This window comes from Oryza sativa, chromosome 11 (genome assembly GCF_034140825.1).
Source record: "Oryza sativa Japonica Group chromosome 11, ASM3414082v1".
NCBI lineage: Eukaryota > Viridiplantae > Streptophyta > Magnoliopsida > Poales > Poaceae > Oryza > Oryza sativa.
In genome coordinates this window covers 358756-382731 of record NC_089045.1, presented here as the reverse complement: position 1 = coordinate 382731, position 23976 = coordinate 358756, and the positions used below count along the sequence as shown (strand labels likewise).

General features: G+C 39.6%; 3 protein-coding genes across 3 annotated transcripts; 2 read left to right on the top strand and 1 right to left on the bottom strand.

Annotated features, from left to right (window-relative positions):
• The first annotated feature begins 5497 nt into the window (after window positions 1–5497).
• Window positions 5498–7305, top strand: LOC107276477 (cation/calcium exchanger 1). Its single transcript, XM_015760591.3, has one exon. It carries the CDS (start codon window positions 5925–5927, stop codon window positions 6624–6626), a length of 702 nt encoding a protein of 233 aa, XP_015616077.2. The 5' UTR covers window positions 5498–5924; the 3' UTR covers window positions 6627–7305.
• Window positions 7306–7897: 592 nt separating this feature from the next.
• Window positions 7898–12061, bottom strand: LOC4349561 (xylan O-acetyltransferase 12-like). The gene is made up of 5 exons (XM_015760042.3): window positions 10969–12061; window positions 9469–9640; window positions 9157–9365; window positions 8785–8943; window positions 7898–8443 (listed from the first exon to the last, which is right to left on the bottom strand). Exons 1-5 carry the CDS (start codon window positions 11589–11591, stop codon window positions 8095–8097), a joined length of 1512 nt encoding a protein of 503 aa, XP_015615528.1. The 5' UTR covers window positions 11592–12061; the 3' UTR covers window positions 7898–8094.
• Window positions 12062–17527: 5466 nt separating this feature from the next.
• Window positions 17528–19185, top strand: LOC107279461 (vegetative cell wall protein gp1-like). Its single transcript, XM_015761226.3, has 2 exons — window positions 17528–18528; window positions 19088–19185. The coding sequence occupies exons 1-2, from the start codon at window positions 17615–17617 to the stop codon at window positions 19092–19094; spliced, it is 921 nt and encodes a 306-aa protein (XP_015616712.1). The 5' UTR covers window positions 17528–17614; the 3' UTR covers window positions 19095–19185.
• Window positions 19186–23976: the final 4791 nt, after the last annotated feature.

Here is a 23976-nt window from a genome sequence, read left to right as displayed (position 1 = left end):
AAAAATAGCTGAAATTCGGAATTAAAAATAAGGAATATTAAAAGAAGAGTCCATATAAGAACTCAATACGAGATTAAGTAAAATTCGGAATAAAAATAAATAAATCCGAAATTAGCAAAAGAAAATAAAAGAAGAGTTCAGGTAGGAATACAATTTAAAATTAGCTGAAATTCGGAATTAAAAATAAGCATATTGAAAGAAGAATCCATATAAGAACCCAATACAAGATTAATCAAAATTCGAAACAAAAATAAAATAAAATCTAAAATTAGAAAAGGAAATGAGAGTACAAGTAGGAATATAATTTAAAAATAGCTGAAATTCGGAATTAAAAATAAGGAATATTAAAAGAAGAGTCCATATAAGAACTCAATACGAGATTAAGTAAAATTCGGAATAAAAATAAATAAATCCGAAATTAGCAAAAGAAAATAAAAGAAGAGTTCAGGTAGGAATACAATTTAAAATTAGCTGAAATTCGGAATTAAAAATAAGCATATTGAAAGAAGAATCCATATAAGAACCCAATACGATATTAATTAAAATTTAGAATAAAAAATAAAATAATATCCAAAGTTAGAAAAATTAAAAGAGAGTTAAAGTAGGAATACAATTTTAAAACAACTGAAATTGAAAATAAAAAATAAAAACATTAAAAGAACACAATACGGTATTAAATAAATTTTTAAAAAAAATTCTAAAATTAGAAAAAAAGAAAAATAAGATTTCACTTAGGAATACAATTTATAAATAACTAAAATTTTTGATAAAAATAAAGATTATTAAAATAAAAGACCATCTAAAACACATGACGAGATAAATTAAGTAACAGGCCTATAAAGGAGTAGAGTGGTGGCGGTTGATACGGCATATAAAAATTATTAATAAAACACCAAATAGAATCCTAATGACGATTAAAAGGAGGGACGTCAGGCAGGTCGTGAAACAAACGAGTAAGGCGGTTGCCGGGACATCTAGAAAGTAAAAAAAAACTGCATTGATAATCATATTCGATTTTTAAAATCTCAATGGCAATAAAAAGGAGAAGTAGCGTGCGGGGTGTATAAGAGTATAGTTGCAGAGCTAACATCGTTTGATGGGACTTCTAAAAATTATAAAAAACGAAACTATAAGTCCAATTTTTAAAGGTTCGGAACTTCTAAAAATTTAAAAAAACAATGATAATCATGTTCAATTTTAAAATCTCAATGAAATAATGAAGGGAGGCAGCGGGCGAGCCGTAGAGGATTACAATAGCAAAGCCGCTAACGGTTTAGCGGGACTTCTAAAAAGTAAAAATAAACCCAAACGATAATTATATTCAATTTTTAAAATCTCAATGACAATGAAGAGAAAAGACAGTGGATGTGTCGTAGAGGAGTATAATGGCAACGTTTGACGGAACATCTAGAAATAATAAAAATGAAACCCAACGTGACAATAAACTCTAAAAACTATAAAATCCAATTTTTAAAGGTTACAAGAAGAATGAATAGAAATAGTGGTAGATCGAGCAAGCAAATAAAGAATGAGATGACATAAGGGGTAACAACTGGTGTGACTATTAAAAACTATATAATTAGAAACACGAGGATGATAAGGTTTGGACATTCAAAGTCTTAAGACAATGAGACACAATGAGATAGCTATATAATAAATTTTACGTAAAATTATACTAAAAAATATGATTTTTTTTTGTGCTAGCCGCGCAATTGCACGGGCCACCCAGCTAGTTTCTTTCAATATCGTACTGTTATATTGACATTGAATAGTTAAATTGGTAAATATGGTTTATTCTCGACCAACCGATAATTGTTTTTTTAGAGATTTGCTACCAATTCCAACCGATCCGATCGATTTCGTCCATGCATCCATTGCTCATCAACAGCATGGACGCCTTATGTATATGAATCATTAGTTACTACCTCCATTCTTTTCTCTTTTTTATTAATTTGTTATTAATTGAAGACACCGACATAATCCATTTTCATTATATAAAAAGAATTTAAAACACCGACATGGTGTTCTTTATTTATTTGTCACTTAGTATTGATGTGTTATCATCTTAATTTGATAATTAATACATACAATCTCAATCTTTTATTCCTTCATCCATGTTTGATCATTACCTAGGCAAATGATGTTATGATCAATCGTAACAAAACCTCCATGGTTCTGAAATTAATTCTCATCGAGCAATGTGCTTTATCAATTCATATTCTGCGGATTGCATATTGTGTAGAGTTACACCGACAGAAATTTTGAGAAGACATTTTAGTCTTAAGCGATGATCAAACTAGCTTGGAGGGAGCAGTGGCGGATCTTAGTTCGTTGGTGTCATAACGTGTTTATCGGTGTCATAGCATACTAATTATATTTAGAATATAGTGTTATAATATACGGATAGACAGTTTAAGCGTAGCTTTTTGTCAAAAGTTGTCATGGTATTAATGTATATCCGCCCCTGGGAGGGAGTAACATCTTACAGGCAAACACTTAAGCAACACCATCATCAACTGAGCCTTTTACATTGTAGCAGTAGTAGATTGACTAATTGAATTTTGGGTTTCGAGCTAGGCAACACGTACTGATCGATGTATAGTATAGTATATGTACATTTTTAAGATTATAATAGCGTCTACTAGTGCAGTACGTACTACCTGTAAAATGAAGTACTGGTTGTCAATTTGTCATGTACATGTACACGAATATGTGAACATTGAACAAATAATGACGAATTGAAAAAACCAGGTGCATGGGGGCGGCTGTCTCGATCTGTACCGTGGATCATTCGTGTTGGTCTGCACTGCACATGATTGATCGATCGATTAATTGATGCAGGCAGCAGCATGCGCAATAAGGACCAATTTATTGATGTTTTATTTGTACGCTCAACTGTATCTGCAAGTCTGCAGGCAGGGGAATCCGATGGAATACTTGCATGCGTGACACACATGGACTACTCTGGATGGATGCTCCCCATTTTCATTTGCAACTCAAACGCTAAAGAAAAGCTATTCCCTCCCTCGAAATATAAGTATTTTTAGACTTCGACACAGTCTTCGAGATACTATTTTGATTAACAATATCTACAAAAGTGAGATGTTTTAAATAAAAAAAAGTTATATATTTTGATAGTTTGTTTAATGATAAATCTAGTAACATCAATTTTACATGATTGATCTTTTTAAGTTTTTTGCTATTAATAGTCAAAGTTAAAAATGTTTGACTTGACACTATGCTAAAAATGCTAATGTTTTGGGACAGAGGGAGTACCAGATATACATCAACAAATTAATTAATTAACCATCTAAGAGCAAGTCTAATAGTATAGCCCATTACTAGCTCCAATTCATCTATAGCCAATCTAATAGCCAATTCATACAATAGTTGTTTACTATACTATTAATATATGATCCTACCTGTCATACACACAGTGTGTCTTGTAGTCTGTGCTGCAGCTGGCTACAGATCTGTAGCCCGCTGCTATTCTCTCTCATCGTTTATCTCATTAAAATATGTTTATAGCTGGCTAATAGCCTGCTATTGTATCTGCTCTAAGTGACATCATCTTAGTCACCTGATTAATTGCATAGCTAGCTAGATATTCGCAAGTACATGTACCTATATTTGAAAATACCTTATCATTTATACATACGAAATTATACTGATTAAATAGTTCTATTTTTACTATTTAAAAAGAGAGGAGGCGCTCCGCCACGGAAGGATGTGTGCAACAGCATTGGACCACGGCTCCAACACAAGAGAAAGATGCGATGCATTTTGCAGTGAGAGAAGTGATTTGTAGTGAGAGAAGACGCACCGTGGTGGAAGGAAGCGTGCATCGGCGTTGGAGGAGCGAGGTTGCGCCATCAAGGGAGCAGCGGTGTTGGAGAAGCGAGGGTGTGATGGCAATGTTTCCATGGAGCATATGGCACGGTGGTGGTATTAGCATGTGGGAGAAGTGCGTCTGGCTGTGGGCGTTTCTGCGGTGAGTTCACCATATAGCACTGCTAGACCCAACCAATAATGGACTTTTTCAGCCATTGGACAAAAGGATCGGATCTGATGGCTATAGAAAAAAATAGGAAATCGTGTGTACATTTTACTAGGGGGATGTAGGAAAAAAAACAACTTCTCCATTTTATATTAGTATATGTATACTCGATCATACTCCCAAACCATTTCTATTTCTAATCGTATGGATCCGTTGCAATATACAAACATATTACTACTGCATAGGACAGCAAAAAAACAAAGTATTTTTCGCCCTAGCCCTCGTCCTCGTAAGGGCTATGTACTTATACTATCTAGTAGTGATAATTACACATCATGTAAGGCATTGTTCGGTAAATGGGAAAGGGAAATGATTTTTCACCCATCTTTAAATTCTAACCATTTGTTATCCCTCTTCCATTTAATCCTAACCCTTCATTCATTTCTCAATTCCAATTCTACCTCCCATTTCCCACTATCCAAACACACCCTAAGGGTTAGTTGGTTGGATCACAGAAAATGTGTAAAACGTGTATGTGTAGTATCTTTACTAAATCTAAGAACTTAATTTTTTAAGTTCATATTGTATTAATTAATTAATATCATCGTTGAAAAGATTCCTACTAGTATGAGCGAGCGAAAGATCGAAGGTATATATGAATGACAGTACAAATTTGGCACTTGAAACTCATCAAAATTTAAATACCTGAAAACAAGGGCTTATGCATTAACTGGGGCAGCTAGTTTTAGCAGGGAACACGGGGTTTTCATTTTGCCGTTGTGCAAAATGAGCTGGTTGGAGACGACGACGTGGACGGGCGGGGCTGCAGTGAGGAGGTGACGAGGTGAGAAGCACGACGCGAAGAACAGTGAGGTGACATTGTCGAGCCCGCCGCCGCCGACGCCGACGCGGAGGGAGCATGCGCAGATAGTAAGCTCCCCTTGCACGGGCACGGCCCCAAGTTCGTCGTCGCCCACGGTACATCTCATCTGATTTAACCCGGTTTTGTAAGTAGGGGGTTAAGATTTCTGAATTTAAGGATGCAAATTGAACTTGACGAAAATATGAGGGTCCTGAACTAGACCTATTCCTACAATCTATGATTTTGGGCCCTCCGCTGGGCTGGGCTGGGCTGACAAAACAGCCCATATCGGCAAGGAATAAGTTCACTTCACGACCCTCAAGAGTGATCGAAATCTAATCCGTGACCCTAAACCACAAAACCGAATATCTCAACCCCCCAAACTCTTAAAACCGGTGCAATTTGACTCTCTTGGCGGTTTTGGAGGGCAGTTTCGCTGACGTGACGCCACGTAGCGATATTGACCGAGCCTTTGATCCACGTGGCGTTGACGTGGCACTTACGTGGCATTAAAATTAAAAATTTACGTGGGACCCGTTTGTCACTCACACAAAGAAAAAATGTGGGACCCACATGTCAGTCCTCCTTCTCTCCCTTCTCTCTTTCTCTCCCCTTCTTCCCCTTGGGCCGGCGGCGGGGCATGGGCCGCGGTGTGGCGCCACCCGGCGGGAGCTGAAGCGGTCCCGGAGTGGAGGAGTCGATGATGGCGAGGCCAGCGCTCGGAGAGATGGGGTCGGCGTCTGTTCTCCGTACTAGCCGGCGACGAGGGTGCTGATCGGTGCCAGCGTCAACGTGGCCTTCTTGCTCCTGCTCGCCTTCTTCTTCATCATCTCGCCGCGCGGCGGCACGCTGCCGGAGGTGGTATCGTCGTCCAAGGAGGGCGGGATCCGGGGGCGTCGCGATGGCGGCGGCGTATTCCAGGTTGAGAGCTATGAGGAGAGGTGCGAGCACGTCGCCGAGGAGGATGGCCTTGATCGCCGGCGATTCCCGCGTGGCTACGTCGACTACCTGTACCTGTTCGACTGCGTGTTCGGTGAGGAGCGGCGGGTTCTTTGCTACGGCGTGATGGCGGCGTGGCTCGTCGTGCTGTTCTACCTGCTCGGCGACACGGCGGCAGTGTACTTCTGCTCCAGCCTCGAGGGCCTCTCGTGGCTGCTCCGCCTCTCCCCGGCGATCGCCGGCGTGACGCTCCTGTCGCTCGGGAAAGGCGCGCCGGACGCGCTCTCCACCATCGCGTCGTTCGCCTCCGGCGGGGGAGAGGGGGAGGCCACCGCCGTGTGGCTCAACGGCGTGCTGGGGAGCGCGATGCTCGTGTCCTCCGCCGTGCTCGGCATCATCGGCGTCCACCTCGGCGCGCGCGGGGTCGCCATTGACAGGGTGAACTTCTACCGCGACGCGTCTTTCCTCCTCGTCTCCCTCGTCGCTGTGGCCGTCGTCCTCGCCGCCGGCGAGGTGACAATCTGGGGCGCCCTCGCCTTCACCTCCCTCTACGTCGTCTACGTCGTCGCCGTCGCCTTCACCCACGGCCGCTCCCCGAGCAAAGGCCACGACGCGGAGGCGGACCACACGGCGGACGCCTTCTCCGAGCTCTGCAACGTAGCAGAGACGAAGTTCTACGGCGACCAAGAACCACTCCTCCCCGAAACCACCCCGCCGGTCGACTTCCTCCACGTGGTTGCCGGCGGAGAGGGAGTCAGCGCATGTCAGGAAACTTGCAATTCGCTCACAGCTCACACGCTCAACCTCACTGAATCTCTGAAACTCTGAAGATTGTAAGATTGTGAACAGTAAACTGAAAAACCGAAGAACAGAGTTCTGAACAGAGTGGTTTTTGTGCTGCTTAAGTCTCACCAGTCACCGCAGCTTTTCTGTTTTCTTCTCTATTTATTCATTTCCATCAGCAGTTCGTTACACTTGAGCCAGCCACTACGTGCATGCAAAACAGAAATTAAAAAGCTCAAGATTACAAAATATCCATCAGCGCACGCGGCATCATCGCCGACGAACCACCAAGATCCCGACGCGAGCCAGCTTCCTCTTATGTCGTCGTCATCGTCCCGCTCCCATTCCCACTCCCTCCCAGCCGCCGACTGCCTCCAGTCGGGACTATCCAAGAAGAGCCGCGGCTGAGCGGGGACGAGGAGCCTCGCCGCCCTCGTCGGTGCTGAACGGCGCGAGTGGACGGAGCGGCAGCCGGACATGTCCCCCGACGCCGATGCAGTTGATGGAGATGTGGTCCAGCGACTCGCGAGCCGTCGGAGACCGCGCCGGTAACCGCGAGGGCGAGGACGACGAGCAGCATCTTGGGCCGCCGCCGCCGTTCCCCTCGTCCTCCCACTGCCGCGAGCCACCGCCGCCGCTGTTCCCCTCGTCCTCCCACTATCGTGAGCCTCCGCAGCAGAGCCGCCGCCGTCCTAGCCGCCGACCGCGCTGCGCCCCGATGCCGCCAGCCGCCGCTGCTCACCCTGTCCTCCCGCCGCTGCCGGCAATGAAGAAAGAGAGAATGTAGGAGAGGACTCACTGACAGGTGGGCCCCGCTTTATTTTTAATTTATTTGATGATTGGGATGCCACGTAGACGCCACATCAGCGAAACCGCCCTTCAAAACCACCGAGGGAGTCAAATTGTACCGGTTTTAAGAGTTGAGGGGTCGAGATATCCGGTTTTGTGGTTTAGGGTTACGGATTAGATTTCGATCACTTTTGAGAGTCACAAAGTGAACTTATTCCTATCGGCAAAGGGTGACCGTTTGGAGGAACCAAACGATCCACAGAAGCACGAAAAGTTATACTTCATCCGTTTCACAATGTAAGTCGTTCTAGCATTTCTCACATATGCTAGAACGACTTACATTGTGAAACGGAGGTGGTATATCTTAATTTGGTATCTGCTCCCTGGTGAGCTTCATGACATGAGCAGTTTGGCAATTGATTTCTTATCTTTACAGCAGTTGCTTTATGTAGAATGTACTCCTACTTATTCACAAAAAAATCTTTTTATGCTGCACAACCATCGATAAGTAGCAGTAACTCTCAGTATAGGCAAATCAACTTATCTTCTTCCTTTTCATTTCTGCGATTATGTTCTTCCCTTTCTCTTTACATGTAATGATGTAAATGTCAAAAACAGAAAAAATTGATGGGGGCCAAGTACTGTGCACTTATACCTACTTAGACACCCACAAGTTAACAAAGAAGAAATTTGGCCAAATTAAGGTTACATTATTATACATATATCATTTGTGCATGAGGTACGCATACAAGAACTCGTTCCAGACATCAGGAACTCCAGGGAGGCACCAATGCGTGCAGTCTGCGTAGATGCTCGGGTTTGCAATCTGCTCTTTCGTCAGAGGAACGTACTGTCTCCTGAATATCGTTGGATGGGCGTCCTTGCGGTACTCAGAAAGCTGGGTGATGTTCAGTATCTGAACATGTATGCCCTTTGGTTCCAATGTTCCAAAGATCTCCTTCGCCTTGTCCATCATGCCGTAGTCTGTGGTTGCACTCCTATAATCTTCTATCTGAATTGGTTCTGTTTCGTTTAGACACTTGTTGTTGTCATCTCCTCCCCAGTTGCTAGCCCTGGAAAACATCCATTTTTGTTCCAGCATTTTCTTGTCAGAATGCACATGATTGTCATTTTCAGTGTAGATTGATTGTCATTTTCAGTGTCATGAGAAACACCCGGGCCTCTTCAGGCTAGCTCCACAAGGTGGTGGGCCTAGAGCTAACCGGCCTGGGTTCGAAGTCTCATCCCTTCTAATTATTTAATATTAGGTCTTTCCCTAATATTCGTGTTTTTTTTTCATTTTCAGTGTCAAAAATATAAGCAAGCTTTGAACTTGAGTAGAGCTGATGAATTTTATTGGTTTTCAGAATGTTTCGCAGTTGAGAAATGATGCAAGAGTTGTACGTTCTCTCACCAGGAATGGGCAGGTGATGAGCCTGCAAAGAAGATTCTAGTCTTGTTCTTGTTGATATTGGCTCCAAGATATTCAGTTAGTTTCTTGAGAGCTATCTCATAACCATCAACCATTTCCACCTCATCTAACTTTGCATCCCCATCCTCAAATGAACCATACCTACATTTTTGCATAATGACTTACTGATCATACTTCCAAATAAGAGTTTGTTGCATTGGAAAGAGGAAAAAAAAAGGAAACTTTTTTTGACTGAAAAAAGTAAGAAAACTTTCTGATGCCTCCAAATCTCACTTTGTTGCATTGGAACAAGAAAAAAGAGAAACCTTTTTTTTTCCTGAACAGGAAAGTAAGAAGTAATAATTAAGTACTTACATGACTTTCATCGTCATACCATCCCTCTGCTTCCTCCACCAAAGGTAGGAGTTGAAGACGATGAAATCAGCGTCCTTCCAGACATTGGCGTGTTTCTCAATCCTGTCTGCCCTTATGATCCGATACTCCACTCTGTGAATTATGGGGTTGTCGCTGTTTGATTCCAATAGCAGTGGTGACCAGTAGAAATCTATCGTCGCATTGTACTCCTGGAGCAAACAAAAGAAAATGTTCAGATCAGAGAACACAGAGTAGTGCTTCTGATTTCTGAATTCAGAAGCATGTTGGGATGAAGAGATTAGTGAGACATACAAATGCTTTGAAGGAGATAAGGGAGCCGTTGTAAACGCGCATCTTGCGGCCATCAGGGATGAAGTGCTCCACCATGCACACCATCGACACCCATTGATTTCTGTTTACTGAATCGCCCACAAAAACTAGTCTCTTGTTCCTAAGCTTTTCAAGAAACTTTGTGGCATTGAATCTGTTTTGACAGGGTAAAGATTGCGACACCATATATCAGAAAAAAAAAACAATTGATCCATAGTAAGCATTAGTGAATAGTGATTGGTTTGTGTTTCATAACGGATCTTTCACTGTTAATATTTCAGTCCTGAGAACTAACAATTTTTTTAAGAATAACTCAAAACTAATCAATAGTTTGTCTGTACGTTTTCTAGTTGGCCATTGGCTTACAGAAGCAACCATGCATATATTATAAATTTAGCAATCTGGACACATTATAAACGACGTTTTTTTTTCCACTAGGTACCTTGTACTGTTTTAATTGGATATTAATTAGGGGAGGAACATATTAACTGACTCTTTGGATCAAAGGAATTGAGAAACACAGGAAAACACAAGAATAATAAAAGCACAGAAATTGGAGTGACGTGTCAATGTAATCATAAGGAATATGAACAATATAGGAATTACTCAATTGTGTTGTTTGGATGCTTCACAAAACAGTACAGGAATTTGAAGAGAGGATGACACAAAGGAAATTATCCAAGAGCTTGGAGCTCATGTTATATTTCCTCAAAACTTCCAATGGATTTGACCATTACTTCATATAGGTATTTGAAAGGTCCATTCTTATGAGTGCGACACCATGTCAGAAGAAAAAAAAAAGAACTTCTGAAGTTCTTTAGCTAGTAAGCATTGGCGATTGGTTCTCTCATAACTGATCTTTCACTAACTGTATCTTCGGTTATCTAAAAGAACAACCGATCTTTTGCTGTCCAATAATTTATTCCTCAAAACTAACCGTTGTTTAAAGAACTCAAAACCAACCGATTTTTCTCTATATGTTTTCCAGTTGGCACCTGGGACTCTGGGTCAGGTTTCGACATTTCAGATTGAAATTTTCCAAATTTTGGACCCCTCCAATACGATATTATTTTGGCCGAAATTATTTTTTTAAAAAAAATCATGAATTTTGGTAATATTTGTTCAAATTTGACTAAATTTTGTCCCAAATTTCAGAAATTTCGCCATATTGGCACCGTCCGATACAAACACCGAAAACGAAAAGTTGAACCCTGCTCTGAGTTACAAGATCAATCTGGAAAAAAAAAGTTGATTTTTTTTTTTGCAGGACTAGGAGAGAACATTTTCCCCTGCTTTCACAAAACTAAAAACGTTTTTGTTACCATGAGTAGCTCAAGTTGGAAGTTTGGTAAGAAACACTGAGACAGCTCGTACGAATGGAGTGTAGTACTAAGTAGTAGTGCAGTTTCAGATCCTTGCAGCAGTAGTGAGTGTAGTGTCAAAATTGATGTGGATTAGAATGGAGATGAGTCGTGTTGATACCTTGGAAGGTTGCAACCGTGAGGCTGCCATCTCCAGTGCTGGTACTTGGTGTCATTCCTTCCATACTTGTCGCAGGCTACCTCGTCGAAGATAAAGGAGCACTTCAAGCCGGAGTAAAGTGGCCGCGACGAGTTGTCGTACACCCACCGTCCCAACGACCAGTTGCACTCCTCCTCGCCGTCGACGCCGCCGTCGCCGCTGTCCGTGGCCACGTCCTGCAGCTCAGATGTCCACTGCACCTGCGCCTCCTGGCTCCTCAGCGACGACTGATCTACGAATACTGATTTCTGCTCGCCCACTGCTGCTGATGCCGGCTTCTGCTTGAGCTGGACTTCTTGGTGCTGATGCTGCGCGACGGCGAGCTGCGCCTGAGCATCCTGGCTGCGGTCGAAGAGGAGGGAGACGGAGCTGACGACGATGAAGAAGGCGACGAGGGAGGTGAGGATGGTCCTGAGCCCCAGCGGGGACTGCAGCACCGTCATCTTGTTGGTGGCAGTCGCCTGCGGCTTGTGGCAGCCGGCGGCCTCACCTGCTGCTGCTGGCGACTTCATTATCAACTTCTCCTCCTTAACTCCGCTTCTCTTGTGAACCTCTCTCAGATGGGAGAAGAGAGCACTCCACATGGCAATTGGCTTTGGCTGGCTAGCTAAATGCCCTGAGTCCACTGGCACCTGCACAGAGTGAGTACCTCTCAAGCAACACTGACCCTTGGGCTAACCTCCAATGGAGGAGCTTATATATTCATCTGAGATGATAAATGGGTTAGAATTAATAGAATTGGAATGGTTGTGTGTTTGTTTGGAATGTGGTGGTGAAACTTATATATTCATCTGAAACATTCATCATCTCAGCACATGCAACAACTCCATCATTATTCATGGCAAAGCATGAGAGCAGGTTAGCCTTTTTAGCTCGTACTGAAACTGAAATGGCTCTGCATGTGAATGTTGGTCCCTCTGCAGCATGTACTGTGCCCTGAATTTGAGAAATTATCTACAGTAGAGCCTCCCTTGCTGTTTAATTATCATGTTCATATATACTGTGCCTCGTTTAGCTAACGAAAAGCAAACATGGAAAATTAAAAGGTGATCTGAGGTAGCTAGAGTGCTGGTTTCTGGTGACCGACACCTCTCCATCTATAAGTCCACCACTGTATCGCACCAAACATGTACCAAAAAGATTATTCCGTGTATCAATTGTAAAAATGATGAGATTCACATGCAACTTAGGCCACGAAAAGTTGATGGGGAGCATTCAGCAAAGAAATCTTTTCCTTATCAAACATGCATTAACGAGATATATATATAAGGTAATCTTTGTCCACTAAGCAAAGAAATGATCATACTACTTATTTTACATGTGTACATTCTTAGCAACTTTCAGAACATCTGAGTCAGCGATGATAATGTATACTTTTTTGGTCCCGGCGTCGATGTGCATGCAACGGCGCCCCTGATCTTTCTGAACAACTACAACTGACGTCGGTTTGTCTTTCTCTCTAATAGACTGGTTTCTGAATAATAAAGTTGTGATTTTGATCTCAAATATATATACTAGAAGATGAGTGAAATATATAACTAAGCCACCAGCCAGCATGCATGCGCTTGGATTTACTTAGAAACGGACAATTAATAATGGTCCAGACCGTCTTAATTCGCCTTCCAATCTTTCTTTTCTGGCAAAAGTACGGCCGGATCAATAATGGAATGGATAGGACATACTAGTATTAATTTTTGTTTAACACCATGCATGCAGGTGCCTAGAGGTAAATGGCACATGATAAATCAAAACATTCTAGCATCAATTTGGTATGGTGGTGGATATTGAAATATGTCCCTACTCAGTATTAAATAGTAGACTCCCTTTGCATTCTCTTCTTTCCACACATAGCATGAAATGAGTACCTCCAAAGACCAAAATATAAAAGGGTTAGGTGAAAAAGTATGTGGTGTGATTTGCTTTATTGTTTGGTATCCTGTCCTAATATATAAGTGGGGTCTAATAGGAATGCTTGGCTGCTGAAAACTTGAGAAAATATATATGCATGTACAGTACGGTCATCCATGGTGCTAATCGGATAGCATGTTTCCATTTTCTTTATTAAAAAAAACTGTTTCTGACAGGTATATGATCGGCTGCATGCTTTGAGTAAGGCTCTGTTTTGTTCCATCCTAAAATTTTACACCCTATCATATCGAACGTTGAATACCCGTATGAAGTATTAAATATATATAGGCTAAAAAATAACTAATTACAGATTGCGACTAATTTACGAGACGAATTTTTTAAACCTAATTGCTCCATGATTTGACAATGTGGTGCTACAGTAAATATTTGCTAATGACGGATTAATTATGCTTAATAAATTCATCTCGCGGTTTACTAACGGATTCTGTAATTAATTTTTTATTAATACTCGAACATCCCATACGACACCCTATATAATAACATACGTGACACGCTAAAACTTTACACCCCTAGATCTAAACACCCTCTAAAAAAATGATGAACATATCTGCAAGTGTGGAGAATGGTACAATTATTACTGCTTGGTGGTACATCAGCTGGTGAGCTAGTGAGCCTTAGAAGGTTAGTAAGATTGAGATCGATGTGCAGAGTAGCAGCAGTTGGGATGAATTGTACCTAATGCTCCGCATGAATTGAATCGAATGAAATATGGATTGCTTCATGCACAAGTCCAATTAGAGGGCGTTTCAACTTGGGATGCATGTCTGCAGGTCCCTGTGTTCTTGTCATGTGAGGAGTGGTATATATTCCTTTCGATCTGTGCTAGCTGCGAAGGCACGCATTAGTTGCAAACGACTTTGTATTATTAAATATATGATGCTAGCTACTAACAAATAATAGTAATGAAGCTTGATTGATTGATTTTGAACCATTAGCTACCTAAAGTGAGTAACCTACAGATCATATGAAATTAATAAAGATTATTATAGCTAGTTTAATTGCCGACAGAGCACTGTCTATTTTCTCGGTCTGTCCCACTCTTTTGACGACCTCTGCATCCTACTCGATCGATCCATGTACATATATATGATTCCCCAGTCCATGCTATGCATGATTATATAAAGCCTGAATCAATGCATGAACTAGCTAGTCATGATAATCAGGGGCTGAGCTACAGGGCAAAATCCATGGTTGATAAATTCCTCAGACAATGGACGAGATATCAAAATCTGCTGCAACCCAAAGTGGTTTATCGGCTGTTATTAGGATTTATCTATCGGCTGGACGATCGGGCAACATCATCGATCGATCAATCTGTTGACAGTTAATTAGTTAAACCAACAAATTAAATTAACCGGCCTTGTGCGCACAAGAGTACAACACTGTAATCACAATCACGCACTCTGCTTAGCTAGCTGTTGATTGGTACGGTAGATCAACAAGAGTCTCTTGAAAATAAAGATGACCACAAATTAGAGAGGGCCTACGCCTGCCTCTGCCTGCATGGCTGCATCTGCATTCACCTAACCTATATACCTCCGAGGGGCCATGCTGTCGATCTCATTTGGCCCCTTCTTTTCTCCGTCAAGGCGTCAACTAACTAACTCACCAAACCCCCCCCCCCCCCCCTTGTCTGACACTGTTTACACACAACTTACTCTAATGAAAATGATATCCTCTTTTTCTTTCCTTCTTTTTATTTTTTAATTAATTAAGGACAAAAACACTGATGACAATTAATCGATCGATCCTTCCTGGGCTAGCTTTCCAGATGGGCCAAACTACAAAAGGAAAGACCAGGTATTATATAATGGCCGTACGTACGTACGTAGATTGATTGCAAATCTTCAGTCTGAAGACATAACATTACACATGTACAGTAGTAGTACGAATGAATGATCTATCTATCTATTATATTATTAAAGGAATAAAAAAAGAAGCCTCCACGTTCACTCTCATGGTCTAGAAATTCTCACATTAATCAGAGAAACAGAAAAAACAGAGTTCATATAAAAATACAATTTAGAAATAGCTGAAATTCGGAATTAAAAAATAAGTAATATTAGAAGAGAAGAGTAGAGTCCATATAGAAATACAATTTAGAAATAGTTGAAATTCGAAATTAAAAAATAAGAAATATTAGAAGAGGAGACTAGAGTCCATATAGAAATACAATTAGGAAATAACTAAAATTCGGAATTAAAAATAAGGAATATTATAAGTAGAGTATAGAGTCCATATAGAAATATAATTAGGAAATAACTAAAATTCAGAATGAAAAATAAGGAATATTATAAGTAGAGTATAGAGTCCATATAGAAATACAATTAGAAAATAAAAGAAATTCGGAATTAAATAAATAAGGAATATTAGAAGTAGAGTATAGAGTCCATATAGAAATTTAAAACTAACTAAAATTTGGAATAAACATAATAAAATTAAAATTAGAGTTTAGAGTACGTATAAAAATACAATTTACAAATAACTAAAATTCGAAATTAAGAAAAATATGGGAAGAAGAGTTTAAAGTCAATATAATAATACAATTTAGAAGTAACAGAAATTCGAAATTAAAAATTAAAGAATATTTAAAGATGAGTTTAGAGTCTACATAGAAATACAATTAGAAATAATAAAAATTCAGAAATAAAAATAAATAATATTGGAAGAAGAGCATATAGTATATATAGAAATACAATTTACAGAAAATTCGGAATTAAAAAAAATAAATATTAAAATACGAGTCTAGAGTCCATAAAGGAATATATATAATTTACAAATAACTAAAATTTGATATTAAAAATAATTAATAACTAACACGTATATAAAATACAATATGAATATTGCACATTAGTAGTTTTGTAAAGTTATTGCAAAATTTAAAATTATGTTGTCATTTTAATATATTTGAATAATATATTGAGAAAACATATATGCTATTATATGAGAGAAAATATAATGATGCTAGCCGCGCAATCTGCGCGGGCCACCATGCTAGTTATATTATTAAAGAAATAGAAAAATGAGCCTCCACGTTCGCTCTCATGGTGTAGAAATTCTCACATTAATCGGAGAAAAAGAAAAGGCAGAATCCATATAGAAATACAATTTAGAAATAGTTAAAATTCGGAATTAAAAAATAAGAAATATTAGAAGATAAGACTATAGTCCATATAGAAATACAATTTAGAAGTAGTTAAAATTCGGAATTAAAGAATAAGGAATATTAGAAGAGAAGACTAGAGTCCTTACAGAAATACAATTAAGAAATAACTGAAATTCGGAATTAAAAAATAAGGAATATTAGAAGTGGAGTATAGAGTCCATAAAGAAATACAATTAGGAAATAACTGAAATTCGGAATTAAAAATAAGTAATATTAGAAGTGGAGTATAGAGTCCATATATAAATATAATTAGGAAAATTACTGAAATTCGGAATTAAAAATAAGGAATATTAGAAGTAGAGTATAGAGTCCATATAGAAATAAAATTAGGAAATAACTGAAATTCGGAATTAAAAATAAGGAATATTAGAAGTAGAGTATAGAGTCCATATAGAAATACAATTAGGAAATAATATAAATTTAGAATTAAAAATAAGGAATATTAGAAGTAGAGTATATAGTCCATATAGAAATACAATTAAGAAAAAAAATAGAAATTCGGATTTAAAAAATAAGGAATATTAGAAGTAGAGTATAGAGTCCATATAGGAATTTAAAACTAACTAAAATTTGGAATAAACATAATAAAATTAAAAGTAGAGTTTAGAGTCTGTATAAGAATACAATTTACAAATAACTAAAACTCGAAATTAAGAAAAACATGGGAAGAAGAGTTTAGGGTCAATATAGGAATACAATTTAGAAGTAACTGAAATTCGAAATTAAAAATTAAAGAATATTAAAAGATGAGTTTAGAGTCCACATAGAAATACAATTAGAAAATATAATATGAATATTACACATTAGTAGTTTTGTAAAGTTATTGCAAAATTTAAAATTATATTGTCATTTTAATATATTTGAATAATATAATGAGAAAACATATATGCTATTATATGAGAGAAAATATAATGATGCTAGCTGGGCAATCTGCGCGGGCCACCATGCTAGTTGGGATCAAAACACAAGAAGGGATCCTTTTGAATGGTTTTGTGTAACGCCCCGATTTTCGTTCGGGATTAAAAATCATTAAATAATGCATTTTCTAGAAATTATTTAAAAGTTAATCAATTTAATCAAGTGAATTATTGGGAGAATTAAAATTTTTCCTTAAAAATCATTGGCCGAGAATATTTTGTAATATTCTTTATGCCCTAAAACACTCTCCGGATTTTTCCGTGAATTTTCGGAGCTCAAGAAGTAATTTTAATGGCACAAAGTTCATTGAATCAATTAAATAAAATGAAAAACGAATTAAAAACCTCCTCTCTCCCTTTTGGGCCGCTCCCGGCCCAATCCCCCTTTCTCTCCCGCGGCCCGCGCCCCTCTCTCTCTTCCTCGGCCGGCCTCCCCTCTCCTCTCTTGGGCCGTCGGCCCGTTTCCCCTTCCCCTCGCGCAAAGTCTAAATAACCCCCTGGGTTCTCCTCCCTCTCTCCCTCCCCGACAGGTGGGCCCGGCGACCCCACCCGTCAGGCCCTCCTCCTACCTTCGGCTTCCCAGGCCGAAGCCGCCATGGCCGGCGGTTGCCGCCCACGTCCTGCCAAATCCGGCGCCCTCCCGCTCGCGCCCTCGCGCCCAAACCGAGTAAAATCGGTTCCCCACCACCTCCTCCACCTCTTCCCCCACTTTTCCCCAATTTTCGGCGCCGTTTCATGCCCCATCTTCCCACGATGCCTCCCCACTTTGCCGGCCGTTCCCGCCTCTCCCGGCCACGATCTCCATCCCCGAGCCCAATATAAAGCACCCTCGTGCTCTCCTATTCCGTTTCCCCCTCCTCCCCGAGCTTCCCCGTGCCCGAAACCACATCCTCCCCGGAGCCCACGCGCCGCCGCTCCCCGCCGAACTCCAGCCACGCTGCGCCACCGCTCCCGTTCACCCCGCACTGCGCCGTCACCCTCCCCGACACCGCAGCCGCCGTGCGCGCCCCGTCCACCGCTCCATTTCCCCTCTCCACCTTCGAAGCGCCGCAGCCACGCGCACCACCTCTCTCCGCCGCCGCCACCGGCTCCAGCCGCCGCTTCTCGCCGCTTCAGCCACCGCCGTGCCGTGCCGTCGCCACCGTCGGCATCGCCGCGCCGAGCTCCACCCCGTCCTACACCTCTTTTCCCCAATCTCGCACCGAAATTCCACCTCCACTGTCCACCCGAGCCGCCTCAACTATACCGCCTCCAGCCGCCACCTCTCGCCGCTCTAGCCGTCGCCGCGCAGCGTTGCCGCGCTCCACCGCACCCTAGCTGCCGCTCCACTCCGTCCAGAACCCCACGGGAGCCGCTTTTCCAAAGTCAAGGTCTTGTCGGCCCTCGGCCGTGGCTTCGTTGTGGTCGGGCGTCGTCGGAACGCCGTTCCCGCCGCCTCCCGCGCCAGCCACCGCCATCCTTTCCGCCGCCGGTCGCCTCCCTATGGTTGTCTCGCCGCCGCAGCCCTCGGTAAGCTCTCCCTCCGCCTCCTCCTTTTTCCCCTCCTCCGCCGCTCCGCGTGCCCGCTGCCGCGACGCGCTGCCGTCGCCGACGGTCGTCTGGCCGCGCGCCGCCGCGCGCCGTCGTTCGACCGGGTCGGCTTTGTGCCGTGCCCGTGTCCTGGCTGTGCCGCCTCGTGGCCGCCCGATCGGCTTTGGGCCGATCCGGGCTGTCGGTTCCCGTGGACCGGCGGTAGACCGCCTCGGTGGTCCCGGTCCACGGTGGACCGACGCCCTTGTGTCGCTGACCGGTGGCGCCCGCATGTCGGCGCCGGCCGCCCCTTACTGACGTCAGCGATGATCTTTTCCTTTGTAAAAATAAATAATAATTGCGCAATAATTCGTTAATAATTCTAGAAATTCATTTAAATGGCTCAAAACTTCTAAAATTCATATCTAATTCATTAGAACTCCGAATTGAGCCATTCAACTTGCAAAATTCATCTAAAATTGAGCTCTACATGTTTGTTTACTTTTTATGTACTATTTCATTGGTTTTCATTAGAGTTTTTCCTCGTTTTGCGTGCCAGCGTGTAGTTCCCGTCGTTTCGGAAGATCGCTTTTGACGAGGATCAGAGTTCGGAAGGTTGTTGTGAAGAAGCAAGGCAAGTCACACATTCCTCTTGAGCATTTTGATCCTAATTTACAAATGTTTTATTGTTTGCAAATAAAATTGCATGTCTTGCTAATTACATAGGATACGGGTATTACCTATCTGCTTGCTTGTGCCATATTTACTTGATATCTGTCCTTTGTCAACCTTGGGTAATAAATCGACTAGCTCATGTTACTTATGTGACCTAGCTAGAACTATATGCTTAGCCATGCTTAATTATCACTAGCTCAGTTGATGGGATAATTACAGTATTAGACCTTTTTAGTATCAGAATGAGCTGCGTGCTCGAGACATCTGGCCATGCTTCATGGTCGTAATTATCCAACTAAAATGTGACTTCATGGTGGGATGTGGGTGCATGGTTTTGCTAGTCGTGCCCATGGCAATTAAGGACCGGTTCGCGGGAAACCCTAGAAGAATTTATCGTGCTTACCACAAGCCAGCGTGGGCAACGGCTGGGTTTGTAGTGTAGCTTTCCTCTAGCTGACGCATCCAGGCAAGGCTGGGCGTGATGAAGTTTGGATGGGCCCTGCGATGGCCTATGCGGCTTCCTGATTCATCTAGGCACGACAGGGGACTGCCCACTGCCTTGCGAGGAGTGGGGGTGAAACCTGAGGTGTGGTGTGCTTGGTTAGAGGGAGTTATGCGAAGGGTCCTGTCACGGCCTCTTTCCGGTATGTCGTGGTGGCATGTCGGCGCACGGAAACGTGTCGTGGGGTTGTGTCTTGTGGGTACAGTTGTACACCTCTGATCAGAGTAAAACTATTCGAATAGCCGTGCCCGCGGTTATGGGCGGTCGACCAGATTCACCGTGATTAGTCCCACCTTAATAAATCGACTCAATGCACTGTAGTTCAGGTGGGTTGGTTGGGCCTGTTCAACGTGGTGTAGCGTTGATCAGTGGAGATTTAATGTTACTTTAATTACTCAACAGTTTTACTGTTTTGCTCAATAAAATGTTTTACAACCTCCTTTAAGCAAATAGCCACAAACCGTCCTTGTGTTCCCCTTGCATGTCTGCATCGTTGGTGTGGCTTACTGAGTACGGTGGTTGTACTCAGCCTTGCTATTATTCGCCCTTTTTAGAAGTGTAGTGCTTCTGAGTTGAAGACGAAGTTAGAGGACCAAGGCTCAGACCCCAGTTGAGTTTTGCCTGTGGAGTGGAGCTGAAGCCCCGCTAGGATCGTCTTTTCCGCTGCCGCTGCTTTTGTTTCGGTGTGAGGACTAAGTGCCTCTCCTGTAAGTATTTTTATGCTTTATTTACGTTTGGAACTGTTTATTACATGTCGTTTTGTGTACCCTGGCTGGTCCTGGACAGGGATTTAATATACAAAATAGTCTGGAAATTTGGGCTAAATTTATGGGCGTGACATTTTGTATCAAGTATGAGAAGAATCCAATGACTATTAGGGCAAAATCTAAATCGAGAGGCATCTCGTTTTAGTGCTAATGAGAGACCTCTCAGATATTTGTCGAATAAGTGTTAATTTGAGAGAATCTTATAGTTATAGTACTAGTCTATTAGAAAATATATTCCTACCACATATGCTTTAAATGAAACTAGCATGGTGGCCCACGCAGATTGCGCGGCTAACATCATTATATTTTCTCTCATATAATAGCATATATGTTTTCTCAATATATTATTCAAATATATTAAAATGACAACATAATTTTAAATTTTGCAATAACTTTACAAAACTACTAATGTGCAATATTCATATTGTATTTTATATACGTGTTAGTTATTAATTATTTTTAATATCAAATTTTAGTTATTTTTAAATTATATATATTCCTATATGGACTCTAGACTCGTCTTTTAATATTTCTTTTTTTTTAATTCCGAATTTTCTGTAAATTGTATTTCTATATATACTATATGCTCTTCTTCCAATATTATTTATTTTTATTTCTGAATTTTTATTATTTCTAATTGTATTTCTATGTAGACTCTAAACTCATCTTTAAATATTATTTAATTTTTAATTTCGAATTTCTGTTACTTCTAAATTATATTATTATATTGACTTTAAACTCTTCTTCCCACATTTTTCTTAATTTCGAATTTTAGTTATTTTTAAATTGTATTTTTATACGTACTCTAAACTTTACTTTTAATTTTATTATGTTTATTCCAAATTTTAGTTAGTTTTAAATTCCTATATGGACTCTATACTCTACTTCTAATATTCCTTATTTTTTTAATTCCGAATTTCTATTATTTTCTAATTGTATTTCTATATATGGACTATATACTCTACTTATAATATTACTTATTTTTCATTCCAAATTTTAGTTATTTCCTATTTGTATTTCTATATGGACTCTATACTCTATTTATAATATTCCTTATTTTTAATTCCGAATTTTAGTTATTTCCTAATTGTATTTCTATATGGAGTCTAGTCTCCTCTTCTAATATTCATTATTTTTTAATTCCGAATTTCAACTATTTCTAAATTGTATTTCTATATGGACTCTACTCTTCTCTTCTAATATTACTTATTTTTTAATTCCGAATTTCAGCTATTTCTAAATTGTATTTTTATATGAACTCCGTTTTTTCTTTTTCTCCGATTAATGTGAGAATTTCTAGGCTATGAGAGCGAACGTGGAGGCTCCTTTTTCTATTCCTTTAATAATAATATAATAGATTTTCTCTTAGTCATTATTTTCTTAGTCATGCCAAAATTTGGCTTCAAACCAAATAGACACTAAACACTATTGAAATTGTCAAATATTGGTAAGGCCAATTTAGGCCTCAAACCAAACCAGCTCGTAACAATTAAATCTTTATAACAAGATCTCACATGATTTTATTTTGATGAAAATTTATAAATTACTTTTATAATATATCTAAATTAATTTTAGATTCAATAAATTACTTTTTAGACATATAAAAGTAAATTCAATAAAACCTAAAAGTAATTTACATATATTATGAAAGTAACTTAAAACAAAAGGAAAGTAATTTTGTCAGGACAGTAAAAATAAATCCATTGTAGGGATAAAAATATAGGTTTTATCTAGAAATAAAATTTAATCACCACAAATTATGGAAATCAACTCAGAGCCTTATGAATGTATAAGAAGTAATTTAATAAAATCTAATAGTAATTTATATATATATGATAAAAATAACTTACATATATAATAAAAGTCATTTATAAACATAAATATTTTTCATCGTAATATAATCATGTAATATATTGTTATAAAGATTTAATTACAACGAACACAATAGTGCAATCAAATTGTGGATCGGATAAGCAATTTAAGAGATTGTTTTTTGAAATTTAGATGGGTAATGGGGATGCACGTGGCAAGGTGCTATTATTTTTAGTAAGAAGGCTAACTGATGATACACAGTGTACTACTTTTTGTAAGAAGGATGGTCGCTGGTTAGTACTAACGAGTGCATGTGCTCCCTGTAGTCGTGTCCGGTTATTATACTTTTCCAGGTGACATGGTTCAATGTATAGTAAGATTTATAAAGCAATAACAATACTAAGTAGATTATAAATACATATGATATATGGGTTGAGATCAAATACATAAGAAGAATACAAAGGCTACTATTTTTTTTAGATGATATGGCTTAATGTATGATACGGTTTTTTCCACAAATATATATATATATATATATATATATATATATATATATATATATATATATATATATATATATATATATATATATATATATATATATATATATATATATATATATATATATATATATATATATATATATATATATATATATATATATATATATATATATATATATATATATATTAGTTGGAGGAGTAAAATATTTTTTTTATAATGAAGGCAAACCTGCATTAAATTGGCACCAGTAAGCTAGATCTCAATTCTGCTGGGCTGAAATTAAGAAGAGTTAGCATGCAGCTTCTGGGCCAGCTATACATGAATGCTCGGCCCATGTCGATCTGTGAGTGCATGCTTGCTTTCGTACTGTCTTTGTTCCATTGATTTTTGGGTCAACCAAGACAGCATGCATAATAAGATGTCAGATCAAATATTTATCGGCTGATCAATGATTGATGTTGGTAAAAAGACAAAGGGGAACAGTTGGTTGGCCGGTCATACTCAGAGCAAAATCACCACTATCTGCCGGTACTCCCGCCTTCCCTTTTTACTACTTATATACTAGTATTAAACATTGCTAGCTCTCTAAAATGCATCTTTCACCATCATATTTTTCTCCTAAGTATTTATAAAAACTATTCAAAACACAACGATTCAAAGTATCATTTTTTCAATTTCTCACGAGATTTGCATAATGATTTACAACACAATGATTTTAGTATTTGCGTGTATACTTATGTCTAAAATCCTTAAAAGTTTGAATGCACACATATGTATGTTCAAGATACAGTGTTCATATCTGCAGAAATGTGAGGGTTACAAGCGAATCCTTAACAGGTTGATATTAGAGCATCTTGATTATATCATAACCAAGCCAATCATGAGCAAGTCCTTGGTAATAAGACTTCAACTCAATACACCCTCTGTTTCATATTACAAGATATTTTTATTTTTTATATCATTTTTTAAGTTTGATTAAATTTATAGAAAAATATAACAATATCTTTTACACCAAACAAACATACTATTAAAATATATTCAGTGTTAGATTAATAGAACTAATTTGATCCGGTAAGAGTGACTACATTTTTCTATATAAGCTTGATCAATCTTATATAAGTTTGACATATAAAAAAGTCTAAAAAAAGTCAAAATATTTTATAATATAAACCGGGGAAGGATATCATT

Bases quoted from the DNA above. Each gene is read 5' to 3' on its own strand.
- LOC107276477 (XM_015760591.3), top strand. From the start codon at position 5,925: ATGGCGGCGTGGCTCGTCGTGCTGTTCTACCTGCTCGGCGACACGGCG.
- LOC4349561 (XM_015760042.3), bottom strand. From the start codon at position 11,591: ATGTGGAGTGCTCTCTTCTCCCATCTGAGAGAGGTTCACAAGAGAAGC. The intron at 8,944-9,156 runs GTAAGTACTTAA...GCAAAAATGTAG, and splicing joins GGTATGACGATGAAAGTCAT to GTATGGTTCATTTGAGGATG. The intron at 8,444-8,784 runs GTGAGAGAACGT...GATGTTTTCCAG, and splicing joins TCATCACCTGCCCATTCCTG to GGCTAGCAACTGGGGAGGAG.
- LOC107279461 (XM_015761226.3), top strand. From the start codon at position 17,615: ATGGCCGGCGGTTGCCGCCCACGTCCTGCCAAATCCGGCGCCCTCCCG.